Source organism: Elephantulus edwardii, unplaced genomic scaffold (assembly GCF_000299155.1).
Source record: "Elephantulus edwardii isolate Elephantulus edwardi_28Jun2011 unplaced genomic scaffold, EleEdw1.0 scaffold00044, whole genome shotgun sequence".
Taxonomy (NCBI): domain Eukaryota; kingdom Metazoa; phylum Chordata; class Mammalia; order Macroscelidea; family Macroscelididae; genus Elephantulus; species Elephantulus edwardii.
This window is the reverse complement of record NW_006399794.1, coordinates 19135791-19154712: the sequence shown is the minus strand read 5'-3', so window position 1 is coordinate 19154712 and position 18922 is coordinate 19135791. Positions and strand designations below refer to the sequence as shown.

General features: G+C 38.4%; 1 protein-coding gene across 1 annotated transcript; it reads left to right on the top strand.

The window, feature by feature from the left end:
• The first annotated feature begins 13476 nt into the window (after window positions 1-13476).
• LOC102868217 (FXYD domain-containing ion transport regulator 4-like) lies at window positions 13477-13737 on the top strand. Its single transcript, XM_006885587.1, has one exon. The coding sequence runs from the start codon at window positions 13477-13479 to the stop codon at window positions 13735-13737; it is 261 nt and encodes an 86-aa protein (XP_006885649.1).
• Window positions 13738-18922: the final 5185 nt, after the last annotated feature.

Below are 18922 nucleotides of genomic sequence, written 5' to 3'. Positions count from 1 at the left end.
TTTTTTTTATTCTTGATCTTGAAATGTTGAACAATTTTTTTTTTTGGTATGGTGACTGTGTATTAGTTTCCTCATTTTTGATGCTTCCTTCATGATTAAAAATTTTTCCCAGAGACTCATCCAATATTTCAACCACAGGCTTACGTTGCATCTTCAGTTCTTCCAGTTTGAAGAAGTTGAGCAAGTTCTTCCCTTTTGTTTTTCTAACTCCAACTCCTTGCACATTTGATTATGATATTTTGCTTTGCTTTCTTAAGCTGCCCTTTGAAACATGTTCAGCTCTTTTGTATGTTCTGCTGCAAGTTTCAGAGTCTGTTCTCATACCCAATTTTGTCTTTACTTTATCCCTGTCTTTTTAATGACCTTTCACTTTCTTCATAAATGGTGTCCTTTATGTCATTCCACAACTAACCTGGTTTTGATCATTACTGTTCAATGCATCAAATCTATTAAAATAGTTTGTAAATTCAGTCAGTAAATACTCAAGGTTACATTTGGTTCTATTGGGATAATTTTAATTATCTCTAATTTCACTTTGAACTTGCATGTGATTCAGCCATTGATCTGGTTTGATCTGCTGATACTGAACTTCTCCATCACTCTTTACATAGATGTAGTCAATCTATTCTTGTTTAATGCGTGAGAAGCATATTATGTTCATAGTCTCTATTTGCACACTCTAAAAAAAGTATTTGCAATTAGTAAATCATTGATTATATAAAATTCTAGCATGTGATCTCCAGTCTCATTTCTGTTACCTAGGCTTGGACTTAGAAGCAATCACCAGAACAGAGCAGGGAAACATTACATGGTTCAAAATTGGGAAAAGTGTATGTCAGGTATGTGTCTTATCTCCATACTTTTTCAATATATATGCAGAACAGATTATCCAGGAGATTGAGTTCTATGAGGAGAAATGTGGCATCAGGATTCAAGGAAGACTCATCAACAACATTCATTATGCAGATGATACAACCTTGTTTTCTGAAACTGAGGAGGATCTGAAGTGCTTGCTTCAGAGGGTTAAGCACTGTAGCCTTCAATATGAATTGAAGCTCAAAATTAAGAAAATAAGGATTCTCACCACTTGGCCATTTGGTAGCATCAAAATAGATGGTGAAGAGATTGAGATTGTTAACAGCTTTAGTTTGCTTGACTCCACAATCAACACTCTTGGCACCAGCAGCCAGGATATTACATTGGGAAAGTCTTCTGTCAGAGACTTCTCCAAAGTACTGAAGACCAACAATGTCAGTCTTGAGACTAAGGTGCTCCTACTCTTTGTAATTACTTGCTTTGCCTCAGAGAGCTGGACAATGACTAGTTGATGATAGAAGATTTGATGCCTTTGAGCTGTGGTGCTGGAGAAGAGTATTGCATATACAATGGACTGCTAAGAGAAAAAAACAGGTTAATCTTAGAGAGGGTGAAACCAGGCTGCTCCTTGAAGACAGGGATTCTGAAGCTTTTGCCTGACATATTTTGGACATGTTGCAAGGAAGAACAAGTCCTTGGAGAGAGACATCATGCTTGGGAGGGTGGAGGTACGGCACAAGAGAGGAACACCCTAAATGAGATGGATTGATTCAATGACTGGGGGTAATGGGGGTAGACGTGTTTCAGAGACAATAAGATTGACCTGGGATAGAGCAGGATATAGGGCTGTTTTACATAAGGTTGCTGTGAGCTGCAGGCAAGTTGACAGCACATAACAACAGCAAGAACAAGGCCTTATATACAAATACCAATCCTTCTTCATTGTTTCCAAATTTTACATTCTAGTTTTCAATTATTATTATTATTGTATTTTGATTGCTTGTTCAACCTATTTAAGACAGAAAAGTAAAAAATCCAGTTTCCTTATTTTTTTCTTTTATAATTCATACACATATTTGAGTACTGTTGTTGTCATTATGTGCCATCAAGTTGCCTGCAACTCATAGCAACCTAAACCCTGCTCTATCTAGTGACAATCTTACTGTCTCTGACACACCTATCACTATTACTCCAGTCGCTGAATCAATCCATCATATTGGGGATCTTTTTCTCCTGCATTGTCCATCCACGCTCCCAAGTATGGCGTCCTTCTCCAAGGATTGATCCTGCCTTGCAACATGTCCAAGTATGGTCGATGAAGTTTCAGAATCCTTGCCTCCAAGGAGCAGCCTCGTTGCATACTCTTCAGGACAAATTTGTCATTGCCCAGCTTTCTGATTCATAGCAAGTAATTGCAAAGACTGTGGACTGTATCAGGTGCACCTTAGTTTCCAGACTGACATTTTTGCTCCTCAGTACTTTGGAGAGGTCTCTGACAGCACAATTTCCCAATGCAATTTGTCCTTTAATTTCCAAGAGTGTTGACTATAGAACCAAGTAAATTGAGGCTGGTAACAATCCCAATCTCTTCACCATCTATCATGATGCCCGGTGGAGAGAATCTTTGTCTTATTGATGTTGAGCTTCAATCCATATTGAAGGCTACAGTCTTTGACCTTCTATAGCAAATTCTTCAGGTCCCCCTCAGTTTCAGCAAGCAAGAATGTGTCATCTGTGTAATGCAGATTGTTGATGAGTCTTCCTCAAATCCTGATGCCACATTTCTCCTCATTGAGCACAGCCTCCCGGATAATTTGTTCTACATATAGTTTGAAAAGATATGGCGATAGAACACATCCTTGGTGCACACCCTTCCCAATTTTGAACCAGGAAGTGTTTCCTTGCTCTTTTCTGATGACTGACTGTCTCCTGGTCTAAGTGTAGGTTTGAAATAAGCACAATCAATTGTTCTGGCATTCCCTTTCTTCTCAGAGTCAGCCACAGTTTGCTATGATCTACACAGTCAAATGCCTTTCCATAGGCAATGAAACTCTCTGCCTTCAGCCAAGATCCATCTGACATTCGCTGTAATATCCCTAATACCACAGCCTCTTCTAAACCCAACCTGCATTTCAGACAGTTGTTTCTTGATGTGCTGTTCCAGTTGTTTTTGGATAATCGTCAGCAGAATCTTGCTTGCATATAATATCAGTGATACTGTTTGATAATTTTCACACTCTGACAGATCACCCTTCTCTGGAATAGGAACAAATATTGATCCCTTCCAATCAGTTGGCCAGGTGGTTGTCCTCCAGATTCTTTGGCACAACTTGGTGAGCAAATCCAGATAGCGTCTGTTTGTTTAAATATGTATTAGTTTATTAATAAGAGTTTCTTGTATGTGAACGGATAGTGTCCTGTCATTCATGGCATCATACTTTAGCATATATCTTGAAACACTCTGACAATGTATGGCCACCTTTTCTCTATAATTTGTCATTTTCAGCATATTAGATCATGTGATTTTCTGATTAAAAATGATAAATATTGACCCACTTTAGCTTACTAAGGCCCAGCATATTTTAGTTCCATTTTTTTTTTGTTTTTTGTTTTTTGGGTTTTTTTTTTTAATTTTATTATTTTGTGTGCGTGTACCGTCAAATCAGATCTGACTGGTACAGGAGGATATTGCGGCTCCTTCTCCAGCAGAGCATCTGGTAGATTCGAACCGTGTTCCTCTGGGATTGCAGTGCAGCTTCTTGCCACTAGGCCACCAGAGCTCCCCTCCATTTTCTTTTTTAACAACTAAGTTTTCCTAAATCCATTCTTCTTTTATGCCATGTTTGAATTTTTAATGAATGTTTGAAGCTCTTTCTCCTCCATTTGAGTCTTGTAACATCAATAAATTAATGTTCTTTACTGGATGAAAGCTTTACTCCATTCATAACACTATAGGAGGAGGCAGATCTTACCCAGTCATATTTTAAGCATCTTCCAAACTGAGGGACTCATTTTCTCACAATATATTCAGCAATGTTCTTCCATTTTCCATAATTTTTCTAAAATATTTATTTCAGAAGCCAGTTCTGCTTCTTAATATGTCTTAATCTGAAAACTCTGCTGATTCCTGCATGGGTGACTAAGCTGGTAATGGAAATACCAGTGGCTTACCGTCTAGCATCACAGAAACACACAAGTCACTACAGTTCAGCACACTTGTTATGTGCTACTGAGTCACCTGGGATTCATAGCATTTCTCTGCATAGCACATCTATAGCCAATCTCGCTGACTCTGATACATTTAACCCATTACCCAAGTTACTGTGTCAATACGTCTAATCTCGTACCTACCTCTTTTGTGCTGTTCCTCCATCTCTCTGAGCATATTTCTGACCAAGGTCACTTCTGGCCATATGCCCAAAGTATGTGAGACAGAGCTTCAAAATCTTAGCCTCCCCAAATAAACCAGATTTCACCTTCTCCATGACAGAACTGCCTATTCTCTTGGCAGACCATGGTATGCTCAATACTCTCCTCCAGCACTGCAACTCAAAGGCATCAATTATTCTTTCTGTCACCCTTAGTCTTTGTCCAATTCTCTAACTCCTGGCAAGTAATTGCGAAGACCATAGCCTTAGTCTCTAGTCTGACATCATTGCTTCTCAGTACTCTTTGGAGGTCTTTGACTGCAGATTTTCCCAGTGTAATTTGTCTTTGGATTTCCTGACTGCTGGTGCCAAGAATATTGTTTGTAGAGGTAAGAAAGTTGAAATTCATAACAATCTCAATCTCTTCTACATCTATCATGATGCGGACAATTGGCCCATTGGTGAGAAATTTTTTCTTCTTGATGTTGAGCGTCAATCTATATTGAAGACTACAGACTTTGAGTTTCCTGAATTATGTGTTCTGCATATAGACTGAAAAGGTATAAGACATGATGCATCCCTGACACACTCCTTCACTAATTTCAAACCACACAGTGTTTTCTTGCTCTGTTTTGACAACTGCTTTTTGGTCTGAATATAAGTTTTTCATAAGCACAATCAACTTTTATGGGCTTCCCATTCTCTTCAAGATTAGTCATAATTTGTTGTTTAGCACAGCAGGGAAACAGTAATATAATTTGCTCACATGTAAACCAATCTTAGCCATGCTAAAAAGTTAAAAAATATTGTAATTATCAAGTTTATTGAATAAAAATATTGAAACAAAATTATCATTGAATATTGGCCACTAACATTTTAAACTTTGGGTATATTTTAAAAGTAAAAATACAGAACTCTAGCATAAATATGGTTAAAGTAAAAGAGTTGCACCTCCAGATGATATCTGAATTATGTATGGAAGGAAAGATGAAGCTTACAAAGAATACAGTTTGCTTGTAGAGTGGGAATCAGCTCAGAGATCATAAGAACGGTACAAGGCAAAGCAAGGTGGTTAGTTTTTTGGTTTGTGGTGTTTTGAGCTGTTTTTTGTTTGTTTCAGGTTTTTTCTGTTTTTTGTTTTGTTTTGTTTTTATCAATATCCATAAGTTCTTTATTACAGATCTGGAAGGACAGCAGAGTCTTCTTAAAAACTGCTTCCCATAGCATGGTTTTTATCTGTTGTTTTATAGAGTAGGTATGAGTTATAGCTAAATTGATGGCATCTAACAAATACAAAAACACATTTAGTATCAGAGGTACATTTAATATCACTTTAGCCTCCCTGGATTAGTGTGTAAAACTGATGCAGTGAGCAGGGTTAAACTGAAAGGACCCTGAGAGTGTAACATGACTCTCTCTCTCTCTCTACACACACACACACACACACACACACACACACTACTACTACTACTACTACTACTACTACTAACTATAGCATTCTCTCAAGGGGCAATTTTATCTATGGATGTTCTTCAACTTAGGCCTTAAATATTTATTTTTTATAGAAGTCAATTTTATGTCTCAACCTAGGCATTAACATCTTTATTACTCACTCACTGCTTTCAAGTCAGTTCCAATTTATAGTGACCCTGTCTTATAATCACTATTGGATTCAAACTGCAAAAGACAAATGACAGTTGGTACTGCAACTTTCTACAGACTAACTCACCATAGCTCCCCAGAATCTTTATAGAGGTTAACATGTTATTGTTGTTATATGCCATTGAGTTGTCTGCGACTCATAGCGATCCTATGTACAACAGCCCTAAACCCTGTTCTATCCTGTGTCAATCTTATTGTCTCTGATAAACCTAACCCCATTATGCCAGTCACCAAATCAATCCATCTCATATAGGGTCTTTCTCTCATACTCTCCACTCTCCCAAGCACAATATCCCTCTCCAAGGACTAGTTCTTTCTTGGAACATGTCCGAAGTATGTCAAATGAAGCTTCAGAATTCTTTCCTCAAAGGAGAAGCCTGGTTTCACTCTCTAGAATGAACTTGTTTGTCCTCTTAGCAGTCCATGGTATATTCAATACCCTTCTCCAGCACCACAGCTCAAAAGTATCAATTCTCCTTCTATCTTCCCTAGTCATTGTCCAGCTTTCTGAAGCATAGCAAGTAATTGCAAAGATCACAGCCTACAACTTACAAAAAAAATCACTATTTTTGAATAGATGATAAATAGGAGATGGGTACAAGGTAAGCCTTAGTCAATAAATAAAAGGCCATTCATTTGAGAAATGAAATAATACTGATAATGTGGAGAAAATAGGATTGAAAAGAAACTAAAATAAACCCTCTCATTGCTATCAAGTCAGAATTGACTTATAACCTACCCTCTAATTGGTTTATGGCTTTTACATGAGAAGGCCAGCACTCTACAGAATCCATCACCAGAGTTTCCTTAAAGGAATATAGTAACAGGTAAATTATCACAACCATTCTGTGTAACTAGAGCTTAAATGCACTTGCAAAATTTGAAGATGCAGTGAATAACATATGTTTCTAATTTACCAAAGCCAATGACAAAGGATATGGGATATTAATAAAGTCAACTCATTTAAGCTCAAATAACATTATATTAGTAATGTCTACTCCCCTTTTTCCTGTAGTGTTACTGGTGGATTCAAACTGTTATCATTTTGGTTAGCAGCCCAATATCTTTCTTACTGTGCCACCAGGATTCCTCGAGTGCTGTTCCTGTTGTGGCTGTTGTTGTCAGATGTCGTCAAGTTGAGTATGACTCTTAGGGACTCCATAAACAACTGACCTTCACTATGTCATCATTAGATCCCTGGTAGTTATGTTTTGCTACTTAATCCAATAAAGCTTGCCAGGAGGAAGAATTTAAGTTGCTGGAAGTTGGAAATAGCTGACACTGAAGTGGTAAAAGCAAGAGGATAAGATAGGATATCAACAACATCTGGTAGAGTGACTACTTTGAATAAATTATTTAATTCTTAACTTCTCAAACTGAGGGAAAAAATTAACCAATTCAATTATTGTGCTGAACCATGTTTATTATTTCTAATTCTTCCAGAACTTGTTCTTTGGAATACGTAGACATCAGAGAGTAGTGATAGAACTGGAAGTTGAATGAAACTCAATAATTGTGTTAAAAAACAAAACTCAGAGAATCTCTTTATAATATGAATTCCTGCAATTCTAGAAACAGCAGAGATAATACCTCAAATATTTTCATAAAACAAAAGCAAAATGGTTAGCAAAAGGGAAAACTTTCTGCCATATTGTGATACTATAAAATTATCCACTGCTAGTTTTATCATTGCAATTACTGGCATTAGTAATAACTGATACAGATAAGAAACTTATTTATGTTTTAATTTAACAAGAATCACTAGCTTTATCATGCAGGAATACTTGAACGAGCTTATTCAAAAACTTTACAAATAAGGCTCTGGAATAAAGCATAGTATTCCAAATCTATAATGTCATAGCTTAAAAAGTAGTATTTTAGAAAAAGAAGGCAAGATGGAAATCTATATTTATTCATTCACTCCTACTATATATAAAACTAGCAATGATTATTTTCCCCCACCATATTTTGCACAGAATAGAACAACTCTAGCTTTTCTAGAACTAAGCACTACTTTTTTAGCATGTCTGCTGCCACTGACTTTCTCATGTCTGCATTTCAGTTATGACTTAAGACACAAGGACTTTAAGCTACCCAGTAAAGGCAGAAATCAAAGAGTTAGGAGGCATGGATATATTCACCTGCCAATTTACATATTAGGCCTGATTTTCACAAGAATTCTCTTTTTTTTTCATCATCTCCATTTTCATATTGCCACATCTGTGCTCCTCTATAACATCTAAATATGAGTCAGTGACTAGGGAGTACTGGGAGCCAAAAGCATAAGGAGCAGTACTGTCAACCCAAAGGCAGGAAGTTCAAATCCATTAGCTGTTCCACAGAAGATAGGAAATATCCTTTGTGAAATTTATATCCTCTGAAAACCAGCTGGAGGCTCAGCTAGGAGTAGATTTTGACAGGATGGCATTTAAGAAGAGCAAAACACTAAGCAATATGTGAAAAATCCTGAGAATAAACTCTGTCTCTCATGTATTTTGGGCATGTGAACAGGAGCAACTGACCCTATGAGAAGGGTATCATACTCAGAAGGGTGGAAGGACAGCACAGGAGAGAAGACCCTGGATGAGATGGATTGATATAGTAATGAGGGCAATGAGAATAAGTGTATTGGAGTCAGTGAGACTAGCTAAGGATAGGACAGGTGTCAGAACTATTGTACACAGGGTCATTATGAGTTTCAGATGACTTTATGGCACATAACAAGAACAACAACAACAACCCTATATGAAATATATAGAATAGATAAATAAATAGAATTGAATTTCACTGTTGACTGCTAAAGCCAATTAAAAGGAATGAGAGAAGGGGAACTTCATACTTAATGAACACTGAACTTCTGTTAAGGGTAATAGAAAAATCTGGACTGGGATGATGTTCTTGGCTTAGCAACATGATAAAAACATAAAGTCACTGAATTGTATACGTGAGTTTTGTGGAAATGGCAAACATTTTGTTGCATCCAGATTTGCTGAAACTAAAAAAAAAAAAAATCTTGAGAAATAACAAGTTATTTAGAAAACTGAAGCCCAGATAGCTCGAAGACTCATTTCCATTAAGTTGGTTCTAACATGCTGGAATTTAACTTAACGTGCTAATAATTTAAATGTGATTATTAGAATTCTAGACCTTCAAGGGAAGATCATAGTTCTTCATTTCCAATCTTTTAAGTCTAATGGGTGCATATCTTTCTCTCAAGGAGCCTCTAGTGGAATGAAGCCATTGAAGAGTCACATACTTTAAGTTAGTAATGTAACTCTGTATGGATTATGTTACCAGACATCCCTTAGACCCAAATAAAAGGATATATTTGTCAGGATCTCGGTTAACTATGAGTAAAGACAGTTTCAGGTTTAGTCTTTTGATGCTATCACTTTTGTCTCCTTCTGTCTGTGTCATTGGTACAAGTGTAATTACTGCTCAGATATATCACTCACTAATGATTAACAGAAAAGTAGCTACCTCTTTTCAGCAGGAGCATGGATTTAGAGATAGACATTATTTGGAGTCGTTGGATAGATGAATAACCTTAAAAGTAACTTAATCCTATTCCTTAGAAGCCCTGGTTTTTTCAGCTACTTATACTAAAAAAAATGAAAGCAAGACATCTGAGAATAGAGCTAGAAAGCTGATTTCAGTCCTTTCCTTTGTTACTGATACTGACATGCTGGAATGCAAGCTTCACATTCTATGCTGGAATGCAAGCTTCACATTCTAGCAATTTAGATGTCATTATCAGAATTCTAGGCCTTTAAGGAAATATTCATATTTAGTACTTATATTTCCAGATCAGAATGATTCCTTTTACAACAACAACAATAACAACAACAAAAAAGACATCACTGCAGGTAAGGTAATATTACAGATAAAACTTCAAATTCTACATAGGCCAACACATTATGTACTTTCCATTGAAGTGAAAGGTCTTTAACCAATCCCACATAAGAAAATTATTATCTTGTAATAATAAATAGAAAAGCTTTATCATCAGGTTTTCACAAGGATAAGAGATGAACATAAATGGTGCATGAAGAAATTTGGGGCTACCTAGAGGCTATCACTAAGAATCTCTGATAGAACCATATGGCATGAACTCCTGAGCAATCTTCAGAGATTAACACTGTGTGCAGGGGTGATTTGAGGTCCTGGATCCCATTCACTTCTTCAATCCTTTCTTTCTTTGTATTTTTCTGTTTCTACATTTTTGCCTCTTTTTTAAAAAGTGATTTTAACAAACGTTTACAAAAATATTGGGTTTTCATTCATTCATTGTCACAGATTTTACTCCCTTCCTTTTCCTTCAGTCCACTTTGCAATGCACTTCTAGTTCCCAGTTGTTGTCATAAATATAATACCTATCATATATTTCTTTCAGACATTTGCTACAATGAAGTGTTCATTATCTATCCACTCTCTTCATATTCTCTTCCTACCCACCCACAACCATGTCAGTCCTATTTTTTTGTTTTGTAATGAATAATGATATTCTTTCCTCATTAATTTATAAAGAAATAACTTCATGACTGCATTTTGTTAGTTTTGACACGAAAATGTAGAAAATGGCAAAAAATTAAAAAATTTACAGTTCTTTGATTTTTTACATTTTTCTTTTTTAAAAAAATGTCAGTTTGCTTACATTAAAAAGTTCACATATAATGTGTTTCACCCTATTATTCATTCATATTGTGTTTGACAAAGGAAGACTTTTCACAGATGAAGGCATTCAGATGACCAACAGACATATGAAGAAATACTCAGCATCATGTACAATAAGAGAAATGCATAGCAAATGATATACCATTCCACTTCAGTATCAGTGGCAAAGTTTAGCAGAGCAACAAACAATAAATGTTGGAGAGGATATGGAGAGGTGGGAACTCTTATACACTGTGTTTGGATTGTAAAATGGTACAATCACACTAGAAGACAGTTTAGCATTTCTTTAAAAAGTTGAACATAGAAACTCTATATGACCCCATTATTTCACTACTAGTCACAACAAGCTATGGCTGACTCTGAGAAGATTGGGAATCCCAGAACTTTTGATTGTGCTAATGCAGAGTGCATCTTGAGCCAAGAGGCAGTCATCAGAACAGAGCAAGGAGACACTATATGGTTCAAAATCAAGAAAGGGGTCCATCAGGGATGTATTTTGTCTCCATACCTTTTCAATCTGTATGCAGAAGAGATTGTCCAAAATGCTGGACTGTACAAGGAGGAATGTGGTATCAGGATTGGTAGAAGAGTCATCAACAACCTGCGTTATGCGGATGACACAACCCTGCTTGCAGAAACTGAAAAGGACCTGAAGCGCTTGCTGCAGAAGTTCAAGGACTACAGCCTTCAATATGGATTGAAGCTCAACATCAAGAAAACAAAGATTCTCACCAATCGGCCAATTGGCAGCATCAGTATGGATGATGAAGAGATTGAGATAGTTAACAGTTTCCATTTACTTGGTTCCACAGTCAACATTCTTGGTAACAGCAGCCAGGAAATCAAGAGATGAATTGCATTGGGAAAGTCAGCTGTGAGGGACACCTGATCAAGGCTATAGTTTACACAATTATGTCCTATGTATGGAGAGTTGGACAGTGAATAGCGATGATAGAAATAGAATTGATGTCTTTGAAGTGTGTTGCTGGAGAAGAATGTTGACTATAACAGGAACTGCTAGGAGAACAAATAGGTTTGTCCTGGAGAGGGTGAAGCCGGAATGCTCCTTGGAGTCAAGGATTCTGAAGCTTCGTCTAACATACTCTGGCCATGTTGCAAGGAGGGCCTGATCCTTGGAGAGGGACATCACATTTTGGAGAGTGGAGGGGCGGCACAGGAGAGGAAGACCCTCAAATAGATGGATCAATTCTGTCATCAGCGAGGTGGGAATGAGTGTGTTTGAGATGGTTAGGTTGGCACAGGATAAAACGGCATTTAAGGTTGTTGTGCATAGGGTCGCTATGAGTCGCAGGTGACTCGATGGCACATAACAACAACAATAACAACAACAGTCCTATTTCATAACACTGTGTCATGCAGGATTTGTCCTTTTGTTACTGAAGTATTCAAACAGCAGGCGTACCCATGTTGTGTAATTTGTCAGTTCTTTGTGTATTAGTGCTGCACAATATTCCATTGTGGAAAAGTACCATAGGTTTTTCTTCTATCCATTCATTTGTTAAAAGGCACTTGGGTTTCTTCTATTTGCTACTGTAAATAACACAGCAATAAACCTGAATGTGCATACAACTGTTTGAGTCACAGCTATGTTTTATTTAGGGTCTATTCCTAGCAAGTAGAAGAATTTCTGGGTCATATGGTATTTCTATTTCCAACTTTTTGAGAAAGCACCAGACACCGGCAGTGACTAAGAATTCCAATCTCTCCACAACCTCACCAGCATTTGCTGTTTGCTGCCCTCTTGAACTTTGCTGTTGTTGCAGAGGTGAAATTACAAGTCATGTCTTAGGAAATAACTCTTGTTCTTTAAAATATCCTTTAGAAAATGAAAGCCTGAATCCCAAATGCCTTCATTCTGACAACCCTAAAGTTAAGATAAGAACTTTATGTAGGTTAAGTCATTAAAGTAAGGGTGTATTATGAATTTTAATCTGATGCTATTAAATATTTTCAAAGCTGTCAGATGATAACATTTTAATTACAATTAAAGTTAGTATTACATGTCTTCAATGCTCACATTCTTTCTACTATGTCAAGACAAAGAAAAACCATAAAGAATATGAGGATGAATATCCACAAAATTAAAGATTTATTTAAAATGGGAATGAAGGCTCAATAGAAAATGAAATGAGGTAGCCAGTCTAGGATCTGAGGCAGACTAGGAGCTGACCTGGACTGGGATCAAGTCACTAGGAGCATGCAGGGCAGCTGGAATTTGAGTGAGCAACCTCCAAGACCAGCAACCTACTGCAAGAGCAGTGACCCATTAGGAGCAGCCAGTGACTCATCAGGAGCATCCAGTGATGCACTGAGACCAACCAGTGACCTGTTGAGGCCAGCCTACAACCCACTAAGACCACCAACCATTCAGGAGTGAGGAGGACAGCTAGAATTTGAGTGAGGTACATAGAGGAGATCACTGTTAATTGCTGGACCATGTGGGGCCACTTAAGTTCGAGCAGGAGGGAGTGAGACAGCTGGCATTGGTGGCAGAACCAGTTCTCAAGGGGAAAACCAGGGCTTCCTGGTTTTTCATTCAGGTCTCTACACAAGCCCCCCTGTGTACATCTGCACACATGTCTGTCCTGAGTGCATGCCCACTCTGTGTGTATCTGCGAGCGCACTGGCCTTGTGTGTGTTTCCACACTCTACCTTGCATCTCCTAACGTCCAGTCAATTAATTTTCTTTAGCCCTGAGAATCTTAGACTGGTTTAGTGGCAACAGGTGAACTGAAGTACATTTTCCCCTGGGTAAGAAATTCATAGAGAAACCCAGAAAGGATAGCTGCCCTCCCTCTTCAGGAGCAGTGACTTCAGAAAAAGAACCTGATATTGCCTCAGCCATGAAAAACTACCATAGCAACAGACCTTGTGGCCTTGCCAGACCTGCCCTCTGCACTGTACCTTCAGCCCCTGCTCTGCCCTGAGTTGAGACATGGAAAAAATGACATGGGTTCTACTGCTAGCAGGCCTGCCAGCCTTAGAAGCCAATGACCTTTTTGATAAAGACAGTCCCTTCTACTACGACTGGAAAAGCATCCAGCTGTCTGGGATGATCTGTGCAGGGATCATGTGCCTCATTGGAATCCTCCTTATTCTGAGTAACAAATGCAGATGCAAGTCCAGACAAAAGCACAACCCCATAGATGAGAACGCTGAACCATTCATCACTCCAGGTTCTGCCACTAACTGCTGAACCCAGAACCAGTTTATGGGCCTGTGCCTGGCTCCTCACACACTCTGTCACACGCATCTGAGGATCTTGACCTTCATGCCCCTGGGTTCCTTCTGAGGGGAGTACTAGAAGGCTACTCAAATTCTATTTATAAAATAGTGTTCTCACCCCTCCCTCACTGGTCTACTTGGCTGGTGGGAGAGGGGAAGGTTGGCTAGAATCTCTGTCTTGTTCAGAAAGCCCAAGTCCCACAGCAGAGGGCTCTCCTGATGTCCACTTCCAGTATGAATGATTCCTTATTTCCTACTGTCCCACTCACCCCCATATACTCCCATGGGGACCCCATTCCTGTGAAACTCCACTGTCCCAGGTACCATGGCATCCCAGCACTTTGTCCACCGCAATGAGATACCTCCTTACTCTTTTTTTTAAATGTTTATTAAATTTTATTAGTTTTAGTGAAAAAAAAAAAAAAAAGAAAAACTACCATAGCAAAGTCGCATAAGAAGCAGGATAACTCACACCCTACACAGGCCAAATGCAAGATGCTACACCCCCAAAAGTGACACAGTATAAATGGATTTCCTGAAGCTAGAAAATCTGATGGAACTTTCTGACACAGAATTTAATAGAACATGATTGTATATTTTTAATGGGTGAAAAACCAACTTGAAGAATTATAGGACACTGCAAGCAAAAACGAGAAGGAGCTTTACAAAAAAACACCAGAAAACAATACAACAATACTAAACAATGCAGAATAAACAAATGAGGCAGTAGGGGACTGGAAAAACAACAAGCCATAATCCTAAATATGAGGCCAAATGTTTTAGATGCTGTGAACATGATGGAGAAACACATGAACAGAGTTGAAGAGATGAAAGAAAGAGTAAAATTGAATATCAAATTGTCACCACTTATCTGCTACAACAAAAAGTAGAATCAAAAATGAAGAAAAAACAAGAAAACCTAAGAATAATATGGGACACCATCAAGAGAAATACCATGTACATTATCGGAATCCCAGAAAGAGAAGAAAGTAAAGACACCAAAAAAAGTTGTGGAAGAATTTCTAGAAACAAATTTATTATGAATAATGAAAAATGAGAGAATACATATTCAAGAAGCTGAGCAAACCCATATAGAATTGACTTCAAAAGAAAAAAAAAGATAGAATTCTGAAAGCAGCAAGGGGAGGGGGGAAGAAAAGAAAAAGGAATAACCTATAAGGAAGAGCAAATAAGATTAAGTGCTACTTTCCCATAAGAAACCATGGAAACAAGAAAACAATGGAATGACATATACTGAGCACTTAATGAACACAACTATCAACAACGAATATTTTACACAGCAAAATTGTACATCCAATATGAAAGAGATATCAAGATATTTCCAGAAAAATACAACCTCAGGGAGATTTAAAAATAAGACGAGCACTGCATGAAACACTGAGAGACAACCTTCTTACAGAGGCACTACAGAAAACAGGATGGACTAAAGTAAGTGGCAACAATACCAAAAGGAACTCAACAAAATAATAGGAATAAAACCTTGCCTCTCAATTATCACACTGTATGTGAGTGGCTTAAATATACCACTGAAGACAAAAAGGGTAGCAGATTGGATTGTTGTTGTTATGTGACATCGAGTCAGAGAATCAAAAGGGCTAAACACGTTCAGCATTTCTTAAGCTCAAGGAACTGAAGAACAAATTCAAACTTCGAGTTGCTATAATCAAGGATGTTTAGGCAGAATATTAAATGATCCAGGAGGTATTAAAAGAAGATGGAAGGAATATACTGAGTCATTGTATCTAAAGGTATTGGGAGATACAGAAGAATTTAATGAAATAACATTTGAGCAAGAGCCTATCGTGATGAAGGCAGAAGTTCAAGCTGCTTTGAAGTAGATGGTATACCAATTGAAATATTTCAGCTAACAGATACTGTCCTGGATGTGCTCACCAAGTTGTGTCAAGAAATCTGGAGAACAACCACTTGACTGGAAGAGATCTATATTTGTTCCCATTCCAAAGAAGGGTGACCGAACAGAGTTTGGAAACTACAGAACAATATCATTGATTTCACATGCAAGTAAGATTTTATTGAAGATTATCCAAAAACTACTGGAACAGCAAATCAGCAGAGAGCTGCCAGCAGTCCAGGCTGGGTTTAGAACGGGTAGTGGTACTAGGGATATTGTAACTGATGTTAGATGGATCTTAACTGAATGCAGGGAATACCAGAAGAATGTCTATCTGTGTTCCATTGATTAGGCAAAGGTGTTTGACTGTGTGGATCATAACAAACTGGCAGATCGGATTTAAAAAAATCCATGAATATGCTATTTATAAGAGGCACACCTGAAAAGTGGAAATAAAGAAAGACTAAAGATAAAAAAGATGGGAGAAAATATATCAAGCAATTGGCAACCAGAAAAAAATAAGAGTAGTTATATTAATCTTTTAAAAAAACAAATTTTAATGCAAAAACCATCACAAAGGAGATGGAATGTCACTACATAATTATTAAAGTGTTAATAGAACAAGAGGATATAATGATATTATCTATCACCAAATGATAGAGCTTCAAAATATATCAAACAAACATTAAGAAAAGTGAAAACAGAAATAGACAACACCACTATAGTAGTTGGAGACTTCAATATACCACTGTCAAGAAAAGATAGAACTACCAGAAAGAAGCTCAACAAAGATACTGAAGAAAAATCCAGGTAGACACCACCAAAATAGACAACTATAGACCAATATCTCTCATAAATATAGGATTTTTATCCTAAATAAAATTCTGGCCAATACAACCCAATGATTCTAAGAATAATTCACTATGACCAAGTGGGTTTCATAACAGGTATGCAAGGATGGTTCAACAGAAGAAAAACAATGAGTGTGATACATTAACAAAGCAAAGAACAAGAAGCACAAGATCCTATCAATTGATGCAGAAAAAAAAAACTTTTTAAAAAATCCAGCAGTATTTCCTGATTAAAACACTCAACAAAATAGGAATAGAGGCGAGTTTCCTCAACATAGTAAAGAATATACACTCAAACCCTAGGGCAAACATTGTTCTCAGTGGAGAGATATTAAAGGCATTCCCTTTGAGAACAGGAACTAGGCAAGGATGCCTATTGTCACCTCTCCTGTTCAATATTGTATTGGAAGTCCTAGTGATAGCAATAAGACAAGAAAAGAAAATAAGAGGTACACAAATTGGCAAAGAGGAAGTAAAATTATCTCTATTTGCAGATGATATGGTAGTATATTTAGAAAACTCTAAAGATTCAGCAAGAAATTTGCTGGATGTGGCAGCAAAGTGGCAGGAAACAAGATCAACGTACAAAAATCAACTGAGGAACTCCCACCCGACAGCAGATAGGGGCTCCGCTGCCAGACGGGCCAGGAAGAGACCCAGGAAGAACAACAGTCAGCCACCCACCACGGAACTCCAGAAGAACAAAGACCGTGAGACCCCAGAGGAGCGAAGGCTACCCGCCACTGTGTGACCCCCAACACACAGGGTGCTGCTGCATAAACCCCCAGCAGCGCCCAAGCCCTGCCCCCACCTCTTGGTGATAGTCTCCAAGCCCTGCGCTCCTTACCCCCCTAGTCCCTTTCTTTCCTCCCCTTCTCCCCTTGCACCTCCACAACCACGCACCTCAGCCCCCACCACAGCCCTGTGACCTCAGAGCACCACCTCGATCCAGCCATCACCCAGAGCTATCAGCCGAGCTGTTGTGGAACTAACCTGGTAGAAGAAAGGCCAGTACAATCTTATCTGTGTTTACTGGGGCATTGCTGATTACCTGGGACAACACCTAAGGGTGTTCCCACAGGTGGGGAATTTAGCCGAGCTCTCTTGGGCTACACCAACTGCCCAAAACGAGCCAGCCAGCTGGCTTCTGTGAACTCTGCAGACCAGCCAGAGACGAGTGGGTTGGTGGGAATTTGACCTTGACTTGTCGGATCCTGTCAGATCCAGGACCCTGCTGGAGCAGTGGCTGCTGTGTGAGGACACCTGCGTAAGTGCCACCAGGCAGGGAATACTGAGAAAACCATTGGATAGGAAACGGACAGCAGGAATTTGAATAAGGACCCCAGTTGTGAGCACACTGAGACAGCAGAGGTTTGAGCAAGGTCCTCCAAGTGATTGACCTGTCCTTGCGATCAATGAACCCTTTGCCTGCCTCACCCCATTTGGCTCCACACCAGTGCCTACACGTCTGGGCAATAAACTTGCCTATAAACGGGAGCACCTTGACCTGTTTTAGCAACAAAAGATTGCCCTAGCAGGCATTGAACTGACATTTTTCTGAAGTCAGAAAGTCAGAGAAACACACAAGTTCAGTAGCTGCCCATCTGATCTCAAGAGCATTGTCTTCAGATCAAGAACACATACAGTATACAAGAGCAAAGCAAGAAGTCACTCACAAAGGGCGACACAAGAGGAGCAGATACCCTGAAACTAGAAAGTCTCATGGAACTTTCTGACACAGAATTTAAAAGAGGAGTGACTGAATATATCCAATGGATGAAAGACAAACTTGATGAATTACAGGATGCTACAAGCAAAGACCAGGAGGAGTTGGAAAAAAAAAAAACAATTAAAAACATTGCAGAGAAAACAAATAAGGCATTAGCAGCACTGGAAAAACAAGAATCCACCATTCAAAATATTAACTCCAATGTTTCGGAGGCTGTCAACATGATGGAGGGGCATAGGAGCAAAGTTGATGAGATGGAACACAGAATCAGTGAAATTGAAGACAAAATTGTCCCCACTGATCTGCTAGAGCAAAAAGCAGACTCAAAAAAGAAGGAAAAAGACGAAAACCTAAGAAAAATGTGGGACAACATCAAGACAAATAACATGTGCATCATTGGAATCCCAGAAAAGGAAGAAGCAAGTAAAGGCACTGAAAAAGTTGTGGAAGAATTACTAGAGGGAAACTTCCAAGACATAATGAAGAATGAGAGTATATTCAGGAAGCTCAGCGAACACCATATAGATTAGACCCCAAAAGAAAAACATCAAGGCATGTCATAGTTAAATTTGCCAGAACCGAGGATAAGGAGAGAATCCTGAAAGCAGCAAGGGAGAAACAAAGAGTAACCTATAAAGGAGAACAGATAAGATTAAGTGCTGATTTCTCAGCAGAAACCATGCAAGCAATAAGACAGTTGAAG

Bases quoted from the DNA above. Each gene is read 5' to 3' on its own strand.
- LOC102868217 (XM_006885587.1), top strand. From the start codon at position 13,477: ATGGAAAAAATGACATGGGTTCTACTGCTAGCAGGCCTGCCAGCCTTA.